General features: G+C 35.0%; 1 protein-coding gene across 2 annotated transcripts in view; it reads left to right on the top strand.

The window, feature by feature from the left end:
* The window catches only part of ARFGEF3 (ARFGEF family member 3), a 231,523-nt gene that overhangs the window by 90,268 nt on the left and 115,191 nt on the right, over positions 1–26,064 (top strand). For both annotated transcript variants that reach the window (XM_001370224.4, XM_056818873.1), the window contains exons 6-8: positions 15,117–15,239; positions 19,946–19,988; positions 24,088–24,166. In XM_001370224.4, coding sequence (XP_001370261.2) covers positions 15,117–15,239; positions 19,946–19,988; positions 24,088–24,166 — 245 coding nt within the window. The remainder of the gene's footprint in view (positions 1–15,116; positions 15,240–19,945; positions 19,989–24,087; positions 24,167–26,064) is intronic.

Here is a 26,064-nt window from a genome sequence, read left to right on the forward strand (position 1 = left end):
GCTTGCTAAACCCTGGGCTTTATGATGATAACAGTACTAGGTCCCTTCAGACCCATCCATGCTGGCTAAGTATTGATTTCTTGGCCCTTTTCCCCTACGATTAACTAAAAAACATCTGAGTTTAAACCTGAGATTTTTCTTTTCTAAAAGAATAAGATCTGAGATCATGAGAAGCTTATCCTAGATTTAAACCTAAATAATAAACTAGGAGAACCTAGGTATCATAATGGTTAGGCAGTCAGCCTTGTTCAAGGACCTCTGACACATACTGTCTTTGTCACCTTAAGCAAGTTATTTTTCTCTTAGTGCCCCAGGCAACTTTTTAAGTCTAGAGATTATATTGGTAATGTGAGGAATTCCCCATCCTGGGATTTTTCTTCACAGATATAAGCATAGGTTCTTAGTTAATTATTCCCCCAATTTGCACCCCCCCCAGAAAACCTCTGTATTTCTAACATCAACAAAATTACTCTTTTGAATCCATTGCAGCAGAATGTTAATGCCTACTTTGGAACACTTCTGAGAATTGTCCTGGCAGAAAATTAGACTCCCTAGATTTATGATGTATATCTCTTGCTACTTCGCAGCATCTTGGTTTAAAAACTATGCTATAATGAGGTTTTTGCCACTACTTTGTACCATGCATGGCTTTTAAGAACTGGCAGGCTCTGATAGGTGGATGCTTTCAGACTGAAGAGAACAAGGGCATATTTAACAGCACTGTTGGGAGATAAAGAAAGGCTCTTTCTAATAGCAATAATGTGCAGAGCTCACAGTAGTGGGGCAGACTGGAGGCAATTAAATAGCACAATGGATAGAATACTAAGCCTGAAGTCAGGAAGACTCATCATTATGAGTTCAAATCTGGCCTCAGACATTAATTAGCTTTTTGATCCTTGGCAAATCCTTTAACCTTGTTTGCCTCAGTTCCTTATCTATAACATGATCTGGAAAAGGAAATAGCCAACCCCTGCAGTATCTTTGGCAAGACCAAATGTGGACTTGAAAAGTCTGACATAACTGAAACAGCTGAATGACAACAAAAAATGGATTTAGGGTCATAATGCATTACACAGTGAACAGTTGGTGAAACTAGGTTAGTATGGTAGAACAGGGGACACTAACTGTGTGATCTTAGAAGAGTCTGTTTACTTATTGTGGTCTTAGTTTTCTTGGGTATAAAATAGTTTTATGAAGTCTCTTTCAGCTCCAAAATATTATAATTCTAACTTAGAACATGTAGGAATTTTAAGGTGGAGCCACTAAAAAGCTAACTTAGGGAATGTTGAGCTCCTATCACTTTGAAAATAGTTTCTATAAAAATATTGGAATATTATCTGTTAAAAGTCTAACATCAGCTTTACTGTCACATTTATATGATTTTAATATAAATAAGGAAATAGTATTCTATGAATAGTTTGTTTTTGTCATTGAAGTTTATAAATTGAAATACCATTTTATATTCTGTTGCATGCCATTTCATTTGCATAGCTGTTAATGAAAAAATTATTAGAAATGATAGCTTATTTTCTTTAAAATCTGGCAGAGGAAGAAGCAGAATAAGGAAAGCTGCAGACAAAAATTCTAGCCTGCTACACAAGAAATTTTAGCTTTTAGATAACTAGAAATGTAGCTAGTTCTTCACCAGGCATATCATTTTTTAATTCTTTAAATAATTAATTCTGAAAAACTTTTGTTGATGTATTTCTTAGTACCACTCCCTAAAACAAGAAAATCTTGTTTTGAGAAAAGTACTTAAAAAGAAAAGGAATTTAAGCAAAATAGACTGAGACATTGTCCTTGTCTGACACTATGTGTAATTCTATAAGTGTAGTCCATCACTTTTCTATTTAGCAAGAGGAGAATTATATCTTTATTCATCAGTCCTCCAGAATCAATATTGGTCTTTGCATTGTCTTAATTTCGATGGATTGTAATGTCCTGTTCATTTTCATTATCGTGATCTTTATTGATCTTATTATCCTGGTTCTGCTTTATTTCATTGTCAGTTAATATATGTTCCCAAGTTTTTGAATTTCCTCATGTTCTTCTGTAGAAATAATATTCCCTCACAAAGCAGTTTTTTTCCCAAATGATGAGTACTTGCCTTATTTCCACTGTTTTTGATACCAAAAAGTACTTTAATAAATCTTTTGATGCTTAGGGATCTTTCCCTTCTGTCACTTTGCTAGCTTATTTCTAAATTGTTCTCCAACAGGACTTGATAATTCCAGAGTTATGCCATATTTGTGTTAGTGTACAGTGTAATTTAGGCCTTATTCAGGCTGATCCAAGGCTTCAGATGAAATGAGATAGGCCCAGAAATTTTTAAAAGAGGCCAAACACATTCTTTTGAATGCTTTAAATATAATGTAAAGGTAATAAAATAAAAGGTTCAATACAAAGTTATATAATAATTTTCTCATGATTGATAAAGAACTAGAAAAACCCAACTCCTAATAATATGGCTTCACCTATAAGAAAATTCTTAGCATTTTAAAAGAAGAAAAAAATTATTTCTTTTCTACTCCTTTACTATAATTTAAAGGTAAGATAACAATAATAATGTTAATGTAAGATTAGTTTATAAACTAGTTATATCAATTTGAATAAAATGATAACATTTTTATATTATAAATGGTAGTACATGGATCAGGAATAACAAAAGACAATATAGATTAATAGTAACTTGCTCTGCAGTTTCTGTATACTTTCAGAAAATATAATCACAGAAAACATATTAGAAATATATGTGAAAAGTAGGCAAATTGATATTTCTCTGAGAATTCTTCATTTCTAATATATTGATACTGCCTGATTCTGCTATTTCGTTGCTTTGAGTACCCCCTCTACCAAGCAAGATGTTTACCCATCTATGCTTTTTCTAATTCTGTGATCCTTGTTGATACTTTACTATAAAGGCACTATCAGGATCTGTCCAGCATGCTGAAGATTTAGGTCACTCAGTAACTCATCTGAAAACTCAACTGGCTGTCCCTCATTTTTACTTCATTATCAACCCACTTCTTTTTCTACTCATAAGATGTTTTTGATGAAGTCTTTTACTTAACTTTGAACTTTGTAGGATCACCATCCTACAATTTAAATTGTTAAATTTAAATCCTAAAATTTTAAAAATTATATCAATTTGTAACATAGATTGCAGAGAATAATAGAGCTGGAGGGAAAGAAGTGATACATTAAAAGTCATATAGTTTGATAAATTATAGAGACATTCCAGAATGTCAGAGTTGGAAGGTATTTTGAATACTATTTATGTACCTGAACAAGGGAGCCCTTGACAACATTCCCTACAAGTAGTTTCCCAGCCTTTGCAAAAAACCTCGTGTGGGGAAAACCATTATCTTCTTGAGTGATCCTCAACACATCCTTCAGACATGGTATGATCCATGTAGAATAGAGCAAGAATAGCAAATTATTACTTCTGAACACTATACTTCTCTTAATGAAATCTGGTTGCTTGTTATCTCATTGGTTTTTCCTATTGACTTTGCAGTGCTCTACAACTTCCAGATCCTTTACAAACTGTCCTTTAGCCAGGTGTTCTCCATCTGGTGTTTGTGAAATAGATTTTTTGAACCTGAGTATAAGACTTCACTTCTATCCTGATTATATTTCTTTAAAAAAATTCTGCACAGTGATCCAGCTTGTAAAAAAAGGTTTTGGATCCTGTTTGTGTCATCTAATTCCTTCTAATGTTACAATTCCTTCTAGTTTTATTTCACTAGCAAAATGGATAATTTATATTCTTAACCTCATTATTGGTTAGCACCTGGAACACTTGCCATTTTGCCATAAACCCAAGCAACCATCTATTGAGTTTGTCCAATTAGTCAATTCCTAATTAATCTAACTGAACTTTTATACCTCCTTTCCATGTATATATATAAATATATGTACACATATATTTCTTTTTTGTACACACTTTCCATTTTTTCTACAAGAATAGCATGGGAACCTTGCCAAATTCTTTCTTAGTTAAAGTCTTCTCATTTAATGTCTAATTTAATAACCTATCAGAAAAAGAAATAAGGTTAACCTGGCATAATCTGTTCTTGATTTTTAAAAAAATGCTGGCTCTTTGTAATCATTTTGTTTTCTAGGTGTTTGCTATCTATCCATTTAAGAATATATTGGTTGGGGGCAACTTGGTCACATGATGGATAGATTCTCAGGCCTGGGGTCAGGAAAACCTGGGGTTCAAATCTAACTTCCGATATTTCTTAGCTATGTGACTTTGGGCAAGCCACTTTACTCCAACTGCCCAGGTTCAATCATTCTTCTGTCTTGGAATTAATACTTAGTATCAATTCTAAGACAGAAGGTAAGTTTTTGAAAAGAATATAGTGTTTGGCAATATGGCAAGGAGTCAGAGTCAAGATCATTGGCCTGTAGTTTGAAGACTATTTCATTTTGTGGAAAATTAGAACATTTACCTTTCTCCAATTATAGTCTATAGTGTTATCTCATTCTCTTTATAGATCACTGACTGAATTAGGAATATATCTGCTATATCAAAAACAAAAACTAAACTCTTGTATCAAATGTGCTTAGTTAAACAAGACAAATTCCCATATTGGCCATTTTCAAAAAATGTATTTTTCATTTTCTTATTAGTCTATCATTTCTCTAATGAGGTAGGTAGCACTTTTCATCATAAGTATTCTAGTATTTCCAGGGTGCCCTACTCTTCCTAAACTGATGTGTACTAAAGAACATTAGTTCATGGGATACCATTCATCCTTTCTCTCAACTCTGAAATCTGTTTTTCTAGAATCTAGGCTACATGTCAGAAGATGCTCAGTTTTTCTGACCTTTTCTATCTTACACACTTAGATGGAATGATGCTTTCCCTCAACAATTGCAATTATTTCTACTTTAACAACCATTTCTCACTTGCTGATGAAAATCAAGTTCAAAGTAGAACTTCATATATTTGTATCCTCCACCTTTTGATGGATAAAGTGAGTTCAGTTTCTGATAGAGATAAAGTTCTAACAGATATTCTGTTAATTGATTTTCTCCCTACCACTATCATCAAACTTCTTTGCCAGATGTATAATTTATTTCCCAATATCCTTATCTATTTATTCTTTTTGCTTAGGTTATTTGTTAGTATAGTCATATAATAATGTTGCTTCTTTTTCTGCCTCTTTTGATATTTGCCAAATGTGTTATTCTATACTCTCCACATCTATTTCCTGAATTAGCTAATATGAGTTTATTTTTAATACACTAAGTTACCCTAATCTCCCCAACTGTCCTGTTCCTTTTTAGAGTCATAGGTCTTAGCCCACCAAGTATCAGTGTTACTTTTGGTAATTCTTGTTAGCAGGCAGAGTTTTAACAAGTTCTCCTAACTCCAGGCTCTGCATTATTTCTACCCTACTGGGATATTAAAACATCATAGAATAAGTGAAACATGTACAGAATTGTATTTTTTAGTGTTGTAGACATAGCATCAAGGTGGCACAGTGGCTAGATTACTGGGCCTAAAGTCAGAAATATTTGAGTTCAAACTTGGCCTCAGACACTTAGTAGTGTGACCAAGGGCAAATCATTTAACCCTACTTGTCTCAGTTCCCTCATCTATAAAATGAGGTGGATAAGGAAATAGCAAACCACTCCAGGATCTTTGACAAAAAAAATCCAAAATGCTGTCACAAAGAATCAGACACAACTGGATGACTAAACAACAACATTATTCAAATAGAAAAATATTAACTTCTGGGCAATAGGATATCTGGTTGACCGAAAATATGACCCTACACTACCAAGCTTCTGTATGGAAGTGGATAGGAAGTAATCCTAGCACATGCTAGTTTAATATCAATCCACAAGTCACCAGAGTAAAATCTTACTCCACCTATTTTGAAGTGGCATATCAGACTCCTGTCATGCCATAAGGAAAATATAGGGAGCAAGAAATCAGTCAAATAGGGCAGCTAGATGCACAGAGGATAAAAATTCAGGCTAGGTGTTAGGAGGACCTGGGTTCAAATCTTACCTTAGATAATTCCTAGGCATATGACCCTGGGCAAGTCACTTAACCCTGTCTGTCTATCCCTTGCCCTTCTATCTTAGAGTTGTTAGTGGGACAGAAAGTAAGGGCTTAAAAATAAAAGAAAGAAAAGAAAAAGCACTCATGCCTTAGGAACTGGATAAGAACAGTGGTACCACAGACAGAAGTTCTACATATTGCGAAGGTAAATAATTTTAGGTAGGAAAGAACTGGAATAGGAAGACTCTACTCCAAGTGATTATGCTATTTGCTTTGTTCAACCAAGAGACCTCAGATTGAAAATAATACATTATATGTAGAATAAATATTATTTTCTTTGGAGATTTTGCAAAGAGAGGAGTTTGTCTCAATCCATTTTTATGCCTCCAGTATGGAAGGACATCGATATATTAAACATTTCCTTTCTGTCCAGATCTATGTAGGTGGGGGGTCTTAGTTCTTCCATGAAGATAAATACAAGCAAAACTGGTTAAAATCAAGCATCTGTAAACACAGAAAATCTGATACTGAAAACCGATAATAGATATATTCACTAGACAAAGGAATTCAATACAAAAGTAATAAATCCTTTCTTTATCCAAGTGTTTTCAGTCAGAAAGTCATGGTGCTGGGAAAGACCTTAAAGGTCAACTAACTAATTAACTGCATTAATTTCACAGATGAGAGAACTGAAGGCCAGAGAAAGCTATCAGATACTAATCTGAGCATGTCACTTAATCTTTCTTAGTCTCAGTTTCTTCATCCCCCAAAAAGGGATAGTAAGATCACTTATCTAATAGGGTTATTGTGAGCATCAAGTAAGATTTTTAAAAAGCACATCACAAACCTCAAGGTGCTCCATAAATATTGTTTACTTTGTAACTAGTGTTTTTCTGTCACATTATTGCTTCAAAATATTTTAATGAACAAAATATCAGAACAACCTAATGATGAGATATTTCCCCTCTGATGCATCCATGATATGTTCCTTTTGCTGTCATTTTGAAGGACTGAGCATTGCCTGACCCCAGAACTTCCAGGATACTTCCCACTTTTCTCATCACAAATTATTAATAACTCACTCTTAAATAGTATGAAGTATTTTCCTTACCACCTGCTCTGTGAAGTAAGTAGTACTAGTGTTTTTATGCTGATTTTATAGATGAAAAAACTTGGTCTTTGAAAAATTAAATGATTTGATCAAAGATACATAGGTGATACACATGAGGGAAGGATTTAAACCCAAGGGTCCAATTTGAAAGTTCAGCACTTTTTTCTCCTATACTGTGTTGATAATGCTAACATACGATACTCAATTGATGACATCTGAAGATTATGATTCTACCACTGGTCAAATTGAAATATATGACCACTCAGTCAAGTTATTTCCTATAGATGAACAGAATTGGTTCTATTTTTTGCTAAAATGTCTCTTCCTTGACCTATAACTCTTTAAATAGTCAATGGATTTTTATATTGTTTTGGAAATACTATTTCTGACAAGTGCCTTAAGTAATCAAGGAAGCTAATAAAAAAAAAAAGACCCTAGATGCAATTCAACCTATCTGCATTGTCAGTCACTAGGCTGGCTGTGCTGAGTTCTTTGGGAATGTTTTGTTGTTAGGTTGTACATCAGTTATTTGGTCATGTTTTCTCCTAGTCCAAAACTGGGCAAAAGAAGTAGGACTTGCACCCTAGACCAAGTGGAGCCCTGATGACCAGTGAAGCTTATCAGCAAGAAAGGAGATTTCACTTCATCCTTAGGTTTCTCTTCCAAAATTTATCTCTTCTGATATTGTCAGGCATTTTAGCATCTCTGGATTGACTACTTTGAGGTATCAATTACACTAGGTATCTGCCTATTTGACTATAATGGCCTTGGGACCTACAAACATGGTACCTCATGGAATCATAGGTTCTTAGATTCTAGGACTGAAAAGGGACCTTAGAGACTATCTAATTTTATCTAATTTTATAAATTAAGAAACTGAGACTCAAAGAAATTAGGTGACTTGTCCAAGATAATATAGATAGTAAGGGTCATATCCAGGATCTGAACCCAGATCCTCTAACTCCAAAGCCAATAATGCTCTTTCCAGTGTACCGTTGTCATCATTCCATTTTCTTCTTTCATTAGGAGTTAAACATTTGCTTTCCCATAAAGTTTTACTGCCTTAGTTGATGATGGTCAAGGACCTCATTTGGATTTAGATGGTAGAAAGTGGGATCAAAAGATACTTCTTTCACTCTTTTTGATGGACCATGGGGTAGGGATTGAGTCATGCTTTTTCACATAACCATGACCAGCACATAGTAGATATTCAGTGTATGCCCACTACCTGATTTTCTACATCCTCCTCAACCTGTTGACATTAATGAAGCAGAAAAATCATGAGAAAGAAAAGTCTTAACCAGGTCTTGGTTCTCCCAAAACTTGAACTTGAGATTTGGAGTCCTCAAGGATTCTGAGGAAATGAATCAAGAACCACTCATTTGACTGGGATCATCAGAGAGAGGCCAATATAGAGGTTTTCCTTTGTTGTGTCCTCAAGGCAGTTTTGTGGAGCATTTGCCAAACAAATTAGTGTCGCCTGCTCTGAGGGATCATAAATGGCTAAGGGCTGATTTTAGTTAAGATTTAGTGAGGTCTGTACTTAGAAGCCCAGAAATTCAGAGTGAATGGGACATCAAAGACCATTGAATCCTACTTTCTCATTTTAAAGATGAGGAAACTGAGACACCAAAAGTTTAGGTGGCTTGTCAAAGATCTCACAACTAGTAAATGTCTGAGGTAGTAATCGATTTGGGTCTTCCTTACTCCAAGACTAGCACTGGGACCATTATGCTTCCAATACCCATGACTACCAGTCCAGTGTTTTTGTTTTAACTTAATATATAGTTTTATATATAATAATAGTAGTATATATAATATATATATATAATATATATAATAATAATATATATAATAATAATAGTTTTAACTTAATACCACACCACAAAATAGCCTGGAATTGGCTATTTTTTGGCAACCTTTCACTAAGGGAAATATCTTAAGATACTTGGCAAACCAAGACTTTTCCTATATCTGTAACAACTACAAACATATTGATAGGAAGAAGAAAAGGAAACAATATTGGCAACACCACTTGGGGGAGGATAGTAGAAGAAATACCATGGTGGATGAATTGTTTTAGTATAACTGAGATCAGGATTTGAGCTTTAGAATCATCATCATCATCATCATCATCATCATCATCATCATCATCATCATCATTATCAAACAACCACCTCTATTCATATAGGGCTTAACAGTTTAACAAGCACCTTGTCATACAATAATTCTTTTCCTGAATCCTTAATTGCTTGTATGAATCGTAGGATCATAGAACTTAGATCTAGAAAGGACCTTAGATCTAGTATAACCCCTTTATTAGAGGAAATCTCTTGCAGATTTTTCCATAGATTACTTTTTCTAGGTTTAGTTTTTGAATATTTGGTTCCCTCATCAATAAATTAATTCCAATTAGATGGTACAGTAGATAGAACACTGGACTTGGAGCTAGGAAGATCTGAGTTCAAATTCAGCCTCAGACACTACCTGTGTGACTGGTTAAGTCACTTAACCCTGTCTGCTTCTATTCTTCATCTATAAATGGGGATACACTGGAGAAGGAAATGATTTCAGTATCTTTGCTAAGAAAACCCCAAATGGGATCACAAAAAGTTGGACACTACTGAAAAATGACTAAACCTTTAGTTTCTTAATGGGAACCGCCTAAGCTCCTCTTTTCTAGGAGTCAATGCCTTTACAGTGTACATTGTTTTATCTAAGCAATGTTGTCCACTGCCCCTTATAAACGGGAAAATAGCTATAGATATGGCAATGTAGAGCTTCTGACATGTACATTTCGCCCAGGTCCAAGAACAAAATTTCAAATACAGTTTTTTCTTTAGATTTGTGCATATATACTAGGAGTTAAAAATAAAACAGTAGGAGACCCTCTATTTCCAGGTATAAATGGCATGTTATTAAGTCACTGGTCCTCTGTTGAGAACCTGTGGCTACCCCAGCTCCCCTCCTTCCCATCTTGCTTTATATAGTACTGTTGTTAATCATCAGCCCCCATTGGAAAAATGGAATGCTTCATTGCTTCAGGTTTGCTCATTATTCCTTGCTCTTTAGCGCATTTTCTTTTGCTTGGGGGGGGGGGTGGAGGGGAATGTATGTTTTATTTCACTAACCCATTGTGTTTTTGCTCATAGTTGTGTTTAGCATGTCATAAAGTTGGATGTCCACGAATGCATGAAATGATCAAATTCTCCATTACTCAGCTCCTTACTGCCTTATGCCATCGTTCTTGTGCTCCTGTGCAGTTGGCTTTGCCCAAGGTATAGAGCTGGGTCCCTGGTTCGTGGGCAAGACTGATGAGTTCAAGTATTAGTTCTACATTATGAAAGTAGAGGGATTGTGTTAGGGGGAGCACAGTTTTGAAGCAACTGAAAAAGGAAATCAATGCACCCTTTGCCAGAAACTCAGCCTGCAACATATCGGTAATGTTTCTAACTTTATCTCCTTGTTCTTAGCAACTCTTGGAGGTAGAGGAACCCTCGACATAGAGAAACTCATTGATCTTAATGATAGTTAGGATGATCATACATTTCAATCCTTAAATTGATATGTTTGGGGAAAAGTTATTCTTTTTGCAAAGCTTTTAAAAAATACAACTTCTTCATTTGATATTGTCTAGAAAATCCAGGTAGCTGAATTCATTAACTTAGTTTGATAAATTTCGGAAGTGAATATTTTCCCCTTCAACTTCACTAATAAATTATATAGCAGGATTTAGAATTCAAAAAGAACCAGGAAAGTTAAGGTTCATTTACTGTCAGGAGAATTCAGTTCAGTTCCCCAACATCTATTAAGTACCTAGTATATGCCTAGCACCATCCAAAATGCTTGAAACACATGACAAAAATGAAACAGGCCCTGCCTTTAAGAAGTTTACATTCTATTAAATGGAATAAAATGGGATTACTTCTGGCTCTGTAAATTAGGTACTATTATTTGATGTATTATACATATGTAGGTACATATCCATCCATCTACCTATCTATCTGCCTATCTATCATCTATCCATCTATCATCTATCCTTCTATCTGTTCTTCTATCTATCTATCTATGTCTATCATCTATCTATCTATCTATCTATATATCTATCTATCTATATCATCTATCTATCTGTCTCTATCTCTATCTATCTATGTCTGTCATCTATCTATCTATCTATGTCTATCATGTATCTACTCTATCTATCTATCTATCCATCCATCCATCCATCCATCCATCTATCTATCTATCTACCTATCTATCTATCCATCTATCTATCCACCCTTTTACTTTCATGCAGCATTGATTTATCCAATTCCTATTTTGAAAGTGAACTTTCTGGTTGTAATTGTTTTTCCCTTACAAATATAAATAGATTTTTTAAAAACTTTGGAGATTAAATAAATTCACTTTTTAAATACCAATAGGAAAAATAGATACTATTTAGTGTCATATCATTTGTCGCTGCAAATTTATCATAATAAAGAAATTGAAACCCAAAAACACTGACTTAGAATTTAGCTACTTGTTTCTATTTTTTTATGATTGGCAATTCCATATGATCTCACATTTTATCTAGACTGATTTTCATGTATCTACAGTTGATAGTGATAGATGCAGTTAAGAGATGTAGTGTTTTAGAGTCGTATTTACCAGTTTCATGTGAGATTTGCACATTTGGGTTGTTTTATATATACATGTATATGTGTGCATATATGTATATATAATTTTTAACCAAATTATATGAGTTACCATGCTTTTGAGCCCATAACTGTGACTTCATAGATACAATGCAGATTTGTAACTGTTCTTCAGCTTCTGTCCTTAGAGCATTTTGCGATATGGCAATGCAGAAGGAGGAGCAGGAATGAGATTGAGAGGTTGAATCATTTGCCAGGTTCATAAAACCTATATGTATCAGAGGTTGGATATGAAGCTTTGATGTTTTCTTACTCTGAGGTAGACCTTCTCTCTATTGCCTCTCAGGAGATACTATCCTAATTCTCAGGACACAGTGGCATGGTTACGAGGCTTTTAAAAGTGCAAAACAACTTGTGCGTATTTAAAAAAAGAAAGCCTAGTGTAGAAGATTAAGTATGTTTCAAATTCTGGAATCCTGTTCAAATCCTGCCTCAGAAACATACTAACAATGTTACAATTGGCAACTCACTTATCTTTTCCATCTTCCATTGTCCCATAGCCTTATTAGTTGAAGATGGATTTTTTTTAAACCCTTACCTTCCATCTTTGGCTCCAAGGCAGAAGAGCAGTAAGGGCTAGGCCATGACTTGCCCAGGGTCACACAGCTGGGAAGTGTCTAAGGCCAGTTTTGAACCTAGGACCTCCCATCTCTAGGCCTGACTCTCAATCCACTGAGCTACCCAGTTGCCCCTTGTAGATGGGTTTCTGATCTGCATTATGAAGGGTGTTTCCACAGTGGGAAAACCCTATATGGATGAAAATATATCAACCATACCCCATCCCCAACAAAAATTAGAGAAAAAATATCTGCATTCAGAGATCCTCATTGATGAATCAAGTACCAACTTGGAAACTTTCCAGCACCTTATGAAAAAATGTTGCCTTATGAAGCACAGATGGTATTATCATAGTGTACATAATGTTATAAAAATCTGCTTGTGTTCAATTGGAATATTGAACATGCTTAAATGGTTCTAAGTCATTACATCCTATGCAAAAACAAAACCTTTTTATGATCAAAATGCAATTTTATTGTTTTTTAAAGGCTGTGTCATTTCATCATGATCTAGATACAGATGCCAAGTAAGAGAATGATTTTTAAATTAACTAGTAACAAAGTAATTTTGTAAAAAGTTGCTCTTTAGTCCTTCTATTATTCATTATCTTTATTTTAAACTACCACAATGAGTCAACCCAGGACAGCTGGCAAGTATGCTTTAGCTTTTAAAAGCTCATTTGACTAATTGAAGGCATATAGAAGGAGAAAAGCTGAAATCAAGAAGAATATTTTTAAAATTCAATTATCTGCCAAATGCCACTTTTTCATAGCCCACCTGAAATCTTTCCTGCCAAGTAGCCAAACATTTCTTTTCTCTCCCAGGCAAGTTAATAATCTTGGAATTGAAACCTGCCACTTGTGTAAAGGGAGACATTTTATTATCTTGGCTGACACTATTAAAGGGAGTGCCCCCCAGAATAGAAATCACTGGTGCCTGGATTATTCCTTTCTTGCTGTAGCTTTAGATATGTGCCATGACAATAAAATTAATTGTTATGAACAGCTGAAATAATACAAGGTCATATGAGGGAGAAGAGGATATATGTATATGTGCTTTATTAAAAGTTACTATAATTTTCAAATTTTTATATTATTGAAAAGCTCCTTTCACCCAACCTTTTTTCAATAATTTAGAATACAGAATAATTTACAAACTTACAATGACAGTTATTCTGTAGTGCAGAGGTATCAAAAACATTTGCACCTGTAAACTATATGTGATCCACAATCATCCTAGTGTAGTCCTCTGGATTAAAATCTTGGGAATGAGTTAACTAAATATTTAAATTAATTAAGTTAAATTAATGTGTGATTTGATACCAGGAAGTATTTAACAAAATTAGTAAAAATACAATAAAGCATGGTTAATGTTAATATGTGGTTTTTGAAGTCAATGTAAAGCTTTCAGGGATCATTAAGTATGGTTAATGGCCTTCATTTCCATAGGTCTGCTATAGCTCAATGACTTCCTTATGCATTCATTAATGAAAAAATAGTTACAAGAGGCAGGTGTGTTTTCTCATACAAGGAACAAAATTTGAAAAACAAAAAGCATGTCATCATAATTGCAAAGGACATATGTTTTTCAAACCTGAAGCACTAGGACTGATTATAAAAAATCATTTTTATTTTCCTGAGAGCACAGGACTTTGTTGGTGCACCTATGGCACAGATGCTGGAGGGGGCTGCTTCCTTCCCCATATCTACCATGTCTGAGGACATTTTTCACATCACCCACCCCTCTGCCCAGCAACCCAATGAGAGCTCTTCTTCCCTCCCCTGTCTGGGGTAAGGGGGCAGCTCACATGTAATATGAGGGTGCAGTGTGGGCACTCAGTCTCTAAAAGATTCACCATCACTGGCATAGGGTAAGGGAGGTACTTTCAGACTGACTTCTAGTGCAGTAAGTTTTATTTTGGATGAAATTACTTGGCAATTGGAGTTCCTGAGTTAAGGCAGCTAGGTAGCACAGTGGATGGCATGTTGGCTCTAGAATCAGGAAGAAATGAGTTAAAAATCCAACCCCAATCACTGTGTGATCCTGGGCAAGTCACTTAACCTTTTTTTGCCTCAGTATACTCAACTGTAAAATGAGGATAATAATAATAATAGCACCTATGTCAGAGGGTTGTTGTGAGGATGCAATGAGATAATATTTTGTAAAACACTTAGCACACTGCCTGGCACAGAGTAGACACTATATAAATGCTAGTTTTAATCATTATTACTATTAATAAAAATCCCTGTCTGTTTCAATTTACTCACCTATAAAGTGAGGATAATAATAGTGCCTATCTCTCAGGGTTGTGGAGAAGATAAATTAAGAGAATATTTGTGAAGCATTTTATGAAACTTAAAGCATTATAGAATTCCTAGCTATTATTATTGTAATTGATTATTATTGTTATTCTTCATTAGTGTTTTTCCTGTGCCTTTGGGCCACATATAGGAACCAGTTTTGAATATGTCACCATTTAAAAATATAGAAAAGTAAGACTGCTAAACCAGGAATTTCTACCTCCTTTCTCCCCTAAAAATGAGAAGGCATTTTCATGGGTCCATTTTAACATGGTTGGAAATTTAACAAATAGATAAACCTAATTCAGGCTGACTTTCTGTACCTGAGGGAAATTGACATCCTTTTCTGTTGTTCTCTTTAAATGTTGTTAATGAATGTGCCTCTATCTACATGGTATGTGTGTGTTGCTATCTTATTTCCCCACCAGGTGTGCATTGAGACATACGTTTCTAGCTGTCACCAACGTAGTATTAATACTGCTGTGCGGGCAACTCTCAGTCAAATGTTGAGTGATTTGACTTTACAATTACGGCAAAGGCAGGAGAACACGGTGAGCCTTGCAGTATCTGCACACTGATCAGGTTTTTGGTGATGTCCTTCATGTGTGACTGCATGCTGTTTACCACCCTTCATGGCTCCCTGCAACACTCCCAAACCTGCAACTTTGTAATGACAAGAACCAAAATTTAAGGGCTTGATTAGTGAAGTCAGATGGGAGCTCATACATTTTGTTGTTATTTATTGTTATTATATATAAATATTATTTATTATATTGAGTTTCTCTCAGACACTTTGGTATATATATATATATATATATATTGCTGCTTCTATTATTTTCTCCTCTAAATAGTCTTTTAAAAATATTATATTTAATTTTTATTTCAGTAATTTTGAAAATTTATCTATTAATTTTTTAAAAATTCATTCTCATTTGAGGCTCTTCCTCTCGTCCAGTTTTTTTTCTGACAGGTCAACACTGGTGTATTAAATGTTGCTGAAAACAAATTCTTTAACAAATAAATAAAAATAATGTTTTCTACATAGTTTTTATAAAGTTTCAACAAACAAAAATATCAGAATTTTTGCATCTAAATCTAGATTTCTGAGCAAGAGGTGTGTTTCACAATGCCGATTCCTACTGAAAACACTAGAAAGTCTAGGAACAGAAGGGCCTTTCCTCAAAATACTAAACAGTATGTATTTAAAACCATCAGCAAACATCATCTGCAATGGGGACAAATCAGAAGCCTTCCCAATAAGATCAGGAGTGAAGCAAGGATGCCCATTATCACCTCTATTGTTTAATATCATACTAGAAACACTAGCAGTAGCAATTAGAGAAGAAAAATAAATTGAAGGGATTAAAGTAGGCAATGAGGAGACTAAATTATTACACTTCGCAGACAATATGATAGCCTACTTAAAGAACCCCAGAAAATCAACTACAAAGTTAGTGGAAATAATTAACTTTAGCAAAGTTGCAGGGTACAAAAAAAGAGATATGTAAGTATTTCTTCTTCATAGGAGAAATACTTTCTTGCTGATCCAGTAAAAGAAATAGCTGAAAATGTTGATTTTTCTATGTCATCCAAACCCATTACTGGTCTTTGGTCTAAACTTGAAAATAATCTCCAACATAAGCATGTCTGGGGAAATTGCAAGTGTATTTATCTCCTCCATATCTGTTACCTTCTAGGAATAAAAATGAGTACTTGATGAGCTCTCTTCCAAAATTACTGTCTTATATCTGAATATTATCCATGCAGGGTCTAATTTCCTCCTTTAGAGAGTCATGTCCAAGTTGGAGGACTCAGGGAAAACGTTTCACTTTTCTCTGAATAAGAGAAGTGAATTGCAAATGCAGTTTGAGACATCTTTTTGAAATGGCCTTGAGGATTTCAAGGATTTTCCCACCAGATTTCTAGAAGTGAAGAAATTTAATCAGAAAGGGACCCTTTAGCTTAATCAGCTCCAAGCCCCCACATTTTATAGATGAGGAAACTCAGGTTCAGAGACACTCTGTGACTCCACCAGAGATATGCAGCTCCTCAGCAATGGAACCCAAACCGGAATCCAGATTTCCTGACTTCCCAGCACGGAATTGTGTCTACTGTTCTTGCCTGACTTTATATCCTTCAGCACTTAATGCAGAGCCTAACCTGAATTACTTTAACATTATGACTTGCTAGATCTGCTTCAAATGACTGGTGTTGACAACCTATGGTCTGGCATACCAATAGGGTTCTTCCCTTTTCATTCTCTACAATAACCAGCAACTAAGGCTCTTAACACCACGATATCGTAAATCAAATTCGAGATACTGGGGATCCCAATCTACCTCTTCTAAAATGGCCTTATCTCTAAGGTGGGTTTTGTGGAGCTGAGGAGAGAAAGGTTAGTAAAAAAGTAAGGCCAATAAGCATGCATTTTCTAAACTATGGGAACTGTAACAATCTTTTGTAACTTGGAAATATATTGAATGGGGTCCTAAATGCTAATCTAGGAGGTGAAAAGTGAAGGAATATTTTTATAATAAAATAGAGGATTTAAACTATTTTCATACCCTCTAAGTGGCTTCATGTAACTATTTTTTAAATAGAGATATTTAAATAATTTAGAAGGGAAGCAATTAGCACTGAAATTTTCTCCTGGAATTCCTATTTATTTATATAATTCCAAGATTCTGCAGCCTATGCTAGATTGAGATTGAAAGTTGATTAAGGGAGGAAGCATATTTACAAAGAGAATGTAATTGTCTTCTGATAGCACAGATTCCTAAAATTAATATATATTATCACATCTTTGAGAGTTGCCCTAGAAAGTAACTTAAACTGAGAAGGTTATGCAGCCAGGATTCTTTAGAGAGAGAAGACTTGAATCCAGATCTTCTTGAGGTGAGTTCTCTCTTTGATAGGGCAGCCAGGTGACCCAGTATATAGTGTCCTGAACCTTATTCCTGAGTTCAAATATGGCCTTAGACACTTCTTAGCTGTGAGATCCTGAGCAAGTCACTTAACTCCAATTGTCCAATCCTTACCGTCCTTCTGCCTTGGAGCCAATAGTTTGTATCAGTTCTAAAACAGAAGGAAAGGTTTTAAAAAATAAAATAAAAATAGGGTAGGCAAGGGAAAGGAATAAACATTTAGCTAGATGGTGATAATTGGGGGCAACACTGTATAAGAGAAAGTCAGTGGATCAGCCAGAATGTGTTGTTTCTTACTATGTGCCAGGTAAAAAGCTGGCATAGAAAGGAAAACAAAAACAGGCCCTGAATGTGCTCTTCAAAGAGCTCACATTCTAATCTACAGAATGTAAATAAGAAGGACCACTAGATTTGGAGTGAGTTTAGATGCTCATTGCTTTATTGGTTAACCTTGGGTAAATCATTTAACCTCTCTGAGCCTTGTTTCTCATCTGTGACATGAGATTAATATTGTTTGCAGTCTGCATCTTACAGAGTTGTAGGGAGAAAAGTGCTTTACAAATCTTAGTGTACTCTATAGATATCAATATCAGTAGTAGTCATTATACTAGTAGTGGTAGTAGTAGCAGTAGTAGCAACAGCAGCAGCAGCAGCAGCTATTGTTATTATGAAAATATTAATTTGGGAAGTGGGATGGGAAACACTTTGTTGACTGGAAAAGTTGATTCTGATCTAGATATCTCTCTATTTATCATATACCTCTTTTCAAGAAAAAAGAATTTGTAGCTATTCATAATTAAATATTATATACCTATGGGAAGGCATCCTATTTAATATCAAGCTTACATAGAAGATATGATTTCAAATAGAAGAAAAGAGATACTCAGGATAACAAAACCAATTAGCCTAAGTACATTGAGTCAACTAATGTTTTTTTTTTCTTTTCTAGAGCTGATTTTTTGTTACCGCAAGTTTAATGATGAATTCAACCCAATGTTATCGTTGAAATCGAGCTGAGCAGTGTCATTATTATGAATTACTTATTTAAAAAGCTCAAATTACACATGAAAATGTGAAGTATATTCCCTTATATATGAAGACAGTGGGGGTATGGTGGATGCAGGACTGTCCTTTTGCAAGAGAGCTTGAATCAAGCCCTGCATCTGAAACATGGCAAATTATCTTAATTTCTTGGTGTCCCTGGCAATTAAGACTGTGCCATATTCATGGTGGGAGCTGCCCCCTCCCACTCACAAAATTATCTTAAACAAATTTCTTTTTAAAAAGTTATAAGTATATATGTCTTCTGTTCTGTAGGCATGTTTCCCGAGAATTATTGTGAAATACTGAACTTTCAAAATCTATGTAAAAGAGACACACAAAAAAAGCATTAGATGATCTTTATAAGTTACATGTAACTTTATTGGAGTTAGTGAAACTCCTAGAATATCCAGAAGATTTAACTAATGTGGTTCTCATAAAAGAAGAGAAATATGTGATATTTGTCACCTTTTAATTCTAAGATGCAATTTCCTTACAACATCACTACCAAATTGCTTTGTATGAAAATGGACTCGTGTTTATGTGGGTAAATACTCACTGTTATTTATTAGGAAACGGCAGAAAAGCCCTTCACTCCACCCCACCCACCTTCAGCCACATGACTATTGAAATCTCCTTGCCCAGGAAGTGAGAAGTATTAAAATTTAACTTCTTTCCTCTTCCTGTTTTATGTTACCACAAAGCCAAAATATATTATCATTGTGCCATATTGAGTATATATAAACACAGATGAGAACGGCCAGCTTGTTTATTTAATCATTAAAGTTTAATATTCTGTTCTTGAGATAAAAGAGACAGTGTGACCACCTTTCAGAAGGAAATGGTATTTGGCTTGTGCATAGTCCATATGAATTTATGATAGTACTCTTACTGGTCCCATTTGTGACCAAGGGTATGCTAGGTGAAAGAGTGATGTCAGCAGCCTTGAAATAGAATTGGCTTTTGCACTAAGTGGAATGACTCACCTGTAAGTTAAATCAATGTTCTTGGCTTTATGGGAACCACAGTGTAACCATGAATCAGCCATGCAATGTCATAAGGTTACTAGTATCTTAAGTGAGTAGTCCATGAAAATGATTCTAAACTACAGTCCTCTTTCTTCTTTTTCATAAACTTCCTTGAAAATAAAAAAGATGTAGCAAGGAGAAATGTGTAGGTTAGCCAGTGAACAATCTTGAGTGATGTCTTGTGTACTGTCTTCATTCTTGGTTTTAGAGGCATGACTTCTGTAACTGAATGTCTTAATTGTGACATTTCTCTTCTCTCACTAGATTATTGAAAACCCAGATATGCCACCAGATTTTGGGAAACAAGGTATTTCATTTGATTTTTATGACTGTTCTCAGGGCTTCTATAGCATATTTTATTTAATTTGGGGGAGTAACATAACATAGTGGATAGAGCTTTAGACTTGGAATCAGGGCACATCTACATTCACATCACTTTCTGCTTCCATCCTCTCTGTCAGATCCCAGGTAAGTCACTTAACATCTGTTTGTCTTAGTTTCTTCATTTATAGAATGGCAATAATTATAATCTACTCCTCAGAGCTGTTGTGAGGATAAAATATTCTAATATTTGTAAAGTGCTTTGCAAATCTTAAAGCACTATATGAATATTATTATTATTGTCATTTTGTTATATCAGCTGCTATCTTGCTCATATATTTTATCCTCTCTAGTACTACTATTATTTGTTACATATAGGAAATTATCTTATCAATTGACTTTTTTCTCTAAGTGCCACTTCTAATTTACTTTCCTCATCATGTTATCATGCTTGTTAATTGCTAAAATGAAATATATCAGAATCATATATGACTCTGATCAGTACAGTTTTATTAGACTGAAGGTTTTTGTTGTTGTCATCGTTTTGTTATATCCAACTCTTTGGGACCCCACTTGGGGTTTTCTTGGCAAAAATATTGGATTCATTTGCCATTTTATTCTCTAGTGAATTAAGGCTAACAGAGATTCAGTGACTTGCCTGGGGTCACACAGTTGCTGTTTGAAACCAGATTTGAACCCAGGTCTTTCTGACTCCAGACCCTGTGCTCTATTTACTATACTACCTAGCTGCTCCAATCTAGAGGTTTAAAAACCTGCAATCTTAACAGTTTAAAACAAAGGAATACAGAGCTTTTATAATTTAAATAAGTATCTAAATATATTTTTTCTTCGATATTACAGTTAATTAAGGAGGGATGAGTGGGTCAGAAGGGAATAGAAGAAAAGGGCATGAAATAAAAAGAAGGGCTGGGGCACGGGGATGGGGAGAAGGACGAAGATAGGAGAAACAGACTAGCTCAGAGATCCAAAGAAACAGTATAAGAGAGGGAGGTCTTTTTATTCAAGTAAGAAGACAGGGAAACAATATAATATATACCACTTGGAGACTCAGGGAGAATCTTGAATGCTTAAATTAAGCTAATGTAAACTAGTAGGATCTGGAGGACTATCACTGAGGTCTGAATTATTAGGTAAATTATTCCTGTCACATGCTGCTAATCACTTGGATTATAAATTCCAGAGGGTTAACACATCCTTAAGGTAATCCTGAAAATCGAGTTACAGAAGTACAGTAGGACCTTGTTTTACATGAACTCAGTACACACACATATTCAGGTACATGTAATTGGCAAACAAACACACTCAGAAAAATACCTAAAATAAAAACTTTTCATTACACCATTTCTCAAACAGTCTTGTATCACAGCAGTTCACCCAATCTCACTCATTCTTCCTGTTATGGTTAAAATTCTCTGGAGATCATATCTTAATTTTTGTTGTTGTTTATTGTTTATTAAATTTTGTTGTTGTTTACTAATATTTATTAAATGGAAAAAATCAGTCCAGAAAAAGAGAGACAGGAGTACAAGCCAGGCATGGCTTTCTATCTCTTTCTGCCACCTCCCTTGCAAGCAGGCAGAGCCAGCCCCAAGCCAGACTGCTCACCCTCTCTAGTCCATGGTTACAAGGGAAGAGCACCATTTCCTGTCCCCTCTGCTAAATGTCTTCATGACGTCTCTTTCCCAACTCTCTGTGATTAGTGGACTCAGACCTTAGTCCAGAAAAGAGGAAAGTCTTATAGACACCAAGAGTAACCATGCAACATTTAGAATGGCAGCACAGTGCATGTATAGCATCTTCTAGCATGGTAGACAAGAGGAGGGTCTTGGTAGACATGGTAGACAAGAGGAGAGGCCACCCATGGCTTCAGAGGGATACAATTCAGAGTTTCAGATTTAATATTTTTTTTTTGCTTTAAAGTAAAAAAGGTTGTTTGGGGAGCCAAAAAGGGATTCAAATTAATATTAACTTTCCACAACACTGAGAAGCTTTAATGTGAGTCATTACATTATCTTGTACCAAACATTAGCATGAGTCTTTGTCCCGAGGTCTCAATTGTAACGAGTCATGTCCACATCAGAGCAGTGCTTCTTTGTTTCATTAATGCTATTTAGTTATTAATAATGACCCCAAAGTACAAGAGTAACAATGCTGGCAGCTCTGAGAAGCCTAAGAAAAGTCATAAAATGTCTAGGTATGTTTATGTAAGAAATACTTATTCAATAATAGGGTTTGCTATTATGAGCAATTTTCAGTTTATAGAAAAGGTCTTGGGACATATTGGTCATGTAAAACAAGATTCTACTGTGTGGCTTATCTTCAGGAGTAGAGAGTTCCCTATACCAAGGAAATTACAGGTCTAACTACATTCCCTCCTCCCCAAAATACTTCCTTTTACTCTATGAAATATTTATTAGCATTAGCTCCTGCTGTTAGTTCTTCATTCTCCGTTTTATTCTTTTACTTACAGAGACTCTGCTCTGAATGGAATAACTAGAGAGGCTCACTAAGGGAGTAATTATTTCCTGGACTTGATGTGGCAGTGACTAGAGCAGTAATACTAGGGGGACTAAGTCTAATCAAGCCAAATGCTGGATCTTTCAATGAAAGCATATACTCATTGGTTCATCATTTAATAACAAGGTTTTTCTTGATTTTTTTTCTCTTTTTTTCTGGTCTCTTTAGCCCCAGGCATCTTTCCCACAAATTCTTGATTATTTGTACCATAGTCATTGTCTATAAGAAGAGTTTGACTATTCTCAGTATTGCATTTTGAGTGATTTCATTTGATTTTTGTAGCCTTTATTTAAAAAGAGGTAATACTAACTTTATGATTCTAGTGCTAATTTTCCATTTTCTGGGTTTTCTAGGTTATTTTTCTCTCTTCCCTTTTGCCCATTTTGTTGCCCCAGAGTATTTTCCCCCAGAGCACTGTGACTTAGACATCAATAAGGAAATGAGATTTCCAGGAGTTTTATTTCATTTTGTCTTTAGAGATAAGATCTTTCTAGTTAACAATGTCTTGTATATGGCAGGCATGCACAAACTACTTCAATAAATGATCTATCATTTACTAGTAATAGTCAAAAGAGCTAACTGTTTTTCACATAAACCTTAAATGAGGATTACACATTCTTTTAAAAAAAAGTTGTGTGCTGTAAAGTGGTTGTGAATGCAAGTTGGATGTTCCTATTTGAGTTTCAATGTTTCAGCAACTAAATCATAGGGAGAAAATATCTCCTCTTGAAGTGAACTAATAAACAAGATAAAAGTGACTCTTTGGCAGAATTTTCATATGAACTTGCTGGTAAAGCACCAGATTTCTTATCTTTGGTGCCCTAATTTCATGATTTGTCCAGTGTCTTGGCAATGTTGTTTATGTTCTTATCTCTGATACTTTTGACTGTAGTAAGTGCCTGATAATAGTACTCTCAGGTCAGTAATCTTGAGAACAACAAAAGCTATATATAAATAGTTAAGCCATGTCAAGATATCACTGGGCAACATTTGCTAGGTTTGGCCCAATTTAATATTCTTGAATTCTACCTCAATTATATGATGGTGATGTTTATTTGCAGCAACTAGGTAATGTAGTGGATAGAACACTAGTACTGGAGTCAGAAAGACCTGAGTTTAAAAACAGCCTCACTTTTATTGGCTGTGTGATCCTGGGAAAGTCACCTAGCTTCTGTTTGCCTTAATGCACTAGGAAAGGAAATGGCAACCACTACAGTATCTTTGTCAAGAAAAGTATTGGCATTTTATAGTCCTCAGAGACACAAAGAGTCAGACATCACTAAAAAACAATGTTTGTTTAGAACAGAAAACAATTGTAACATGTTAAAAAGAAAATTTTCTTCCTCAAGGAACTGTTGTCTCTCAGTTTTTATCTCTTCCTATGGAATTTCTCCCTGATATTGCTTTTTTTCTTCTTTTGGGCTATTGGAACATCCAATCATGGGAGCCCCACAAAGCAGAAAGTATAAAAAATGTTGGAGTGACCCTGCAAATACTGTAGGAACCCATTATGCCTCTTTTACTCTTTCCTCTTTTCTATTTTGTAGGTTCAACTTTAGAAACCCTCTGTGACGATGTTGTCTCCGTTCTCTCTGTCCTGTGTGAGAAGCTGCAAGCTGCAATCAAGTAGGTGCTACAAATGACAACTCCTTTGGGTACCAAGAACCTACCATTTTTGTCAAAATTGAGACTTTCTTCCTATCCTATTTGTAGTTTGCCAAATGATATACAATATGACCGTTACATATAAATAAAAAGTCTCTTATACAATAAAGTAAAATACTTTCTGCTTTCCATAGAAAATCCCATTTGATCCTCACAGCAATAATGTGTGAATGTGAAGATAGATTTTGTTGTTATTGTCTATTTTACAAATTACTAAACTGATGTAAAGAGAGATTAAGTAACTAGCCCTGAGTCACATAGCAGTTGTGTGTCTAAACCAGGATGCAAACTCTGGTCTTCCTGATTCCAACCTGTTAATTTTTTTTAATTTGAATTAAATTTTTTTCCAACCATTTTATATATAACTTCTATATTTCCCTCATTTGGAATTTTTCTGAAGTGAGGTCCCAAGATGTGGGACACCAATGATTATTTTTCCAGCTTGCAAAAAAATTCCATCATAACCTTCTCTTAGGAAAAAATATTTTAAAGATATTTTATTCACACTGAAAAAAATAATGTCATTTTCCAAAAGTTTCTTGCACTAGTAAAAACTTCTCCTTTAACAAATAAGCATCTTTAATCAAAAATATAGACACAGTGGCCCTATCTGACAACATATATCTTTTTCTGTGCCTGTAGCACAACAGCAAGGTGGTGCAGTGTATAGAGTGCTGAGCCTGGAGTCAGGAAAAGCCTGAGTTCAAATCTACTCAGATACCCAATAGCTTGATGACCCTGGGCAAATCACTTCGCCACGCTTGCCTCAGTTTCTTCATTTATAAAATGAGCTGAAGAGGAAATAGCAAATCACTCCAGTACCTTTGCCAAGAAAACCTCAAATGGATTCATGAAGAGTCACATACAACTGACACAACTGAACAATAACATCATTCCCATAAACCATCACTGAGGAAGGTAGTCCTGATTCATCTTCAGTCCTTTGGAGTCTAGTGACTGGTCACTGCATTCATCTGAGTTCTAATATTTTTAAGGTTTTTTCCCTTTATATTTTTGTGGCCATTACATCATCTATCATTTCTGTTCAGTAAATATATGTTTTGTGCCTATAAAGTGTGTAATTATGTAATTTAAATTTTATATAGCCAGTTCCCTTTTATAGGACCTCATAATATAATGTTTTTCTATGTATAGGCAGATACACACACTAGGTGCACTCATATATGCAATCACACACATAAACCACTTCCCCAGTGAAGTAAATCCCAACAAGGCTTTTTTCTTTTAAATGGTATTTATTTTCTTATATTAGTAGAAATTGTCTTTTTAAGCAGAATAGGTTCAAAACACTGAATTTTCAGAAGGAGGATTGAGGAACTTGAGCCAGATTTATAAATAGCAAATCCTTTGGTTATGCAACATTCTGCTCACCAGAAGTCCCTGCAAACTGGGAATTTTGTGCTTATACAAATTCAATTCCACATTTATTGAGGATGTGCCCATGCTTAATACCATGCTTGGTCTTCTAGATTGGTGATTGAGCACAGTTTTTGCTTTAAGTCTTCTGAGTCATCAGAAATGACTCTAAGTGTATAGTAGTCTCTCGGTGATCGAGAATGACTATTGTCTTTGTGCAGTTTCATCTACGATGTACCCTCATGTGGCTTTGGAGTCCAAAGGCTGAAGGTATGAATAATAGGACACAGAGACCAGCTACCAACCAAACTGTCTACTCAACCAGAGCCTCCTCATAAAACAAGAGTTTACTTTCATCAATGAGCAAGTTGATGAGCAAAGAGTTTGATTTTCTCTCGTTATCTTGGAAACTATTGAAACATGGGCCAGGAAGAAATTCAAAATTATTTATAACTTTGTGTCTGAATTACAAATGTGAATAT

This window comes from Monodelphis domestica, chromosome 2 (assembly GCF_027887165.1).
Source record: "Monodelphis domestica isolate mMonDom1 chromosome 2, mMonDom1.pri, whole genome shotgun sequence".
Classification (NCBI taxonomy): domain Eukaryota; kingdom Metazoa; phylum Chordata; class Mammalia; order Didelphimorphia; family Didelphidae; genus Monodelphis; species Monodelphis domestica.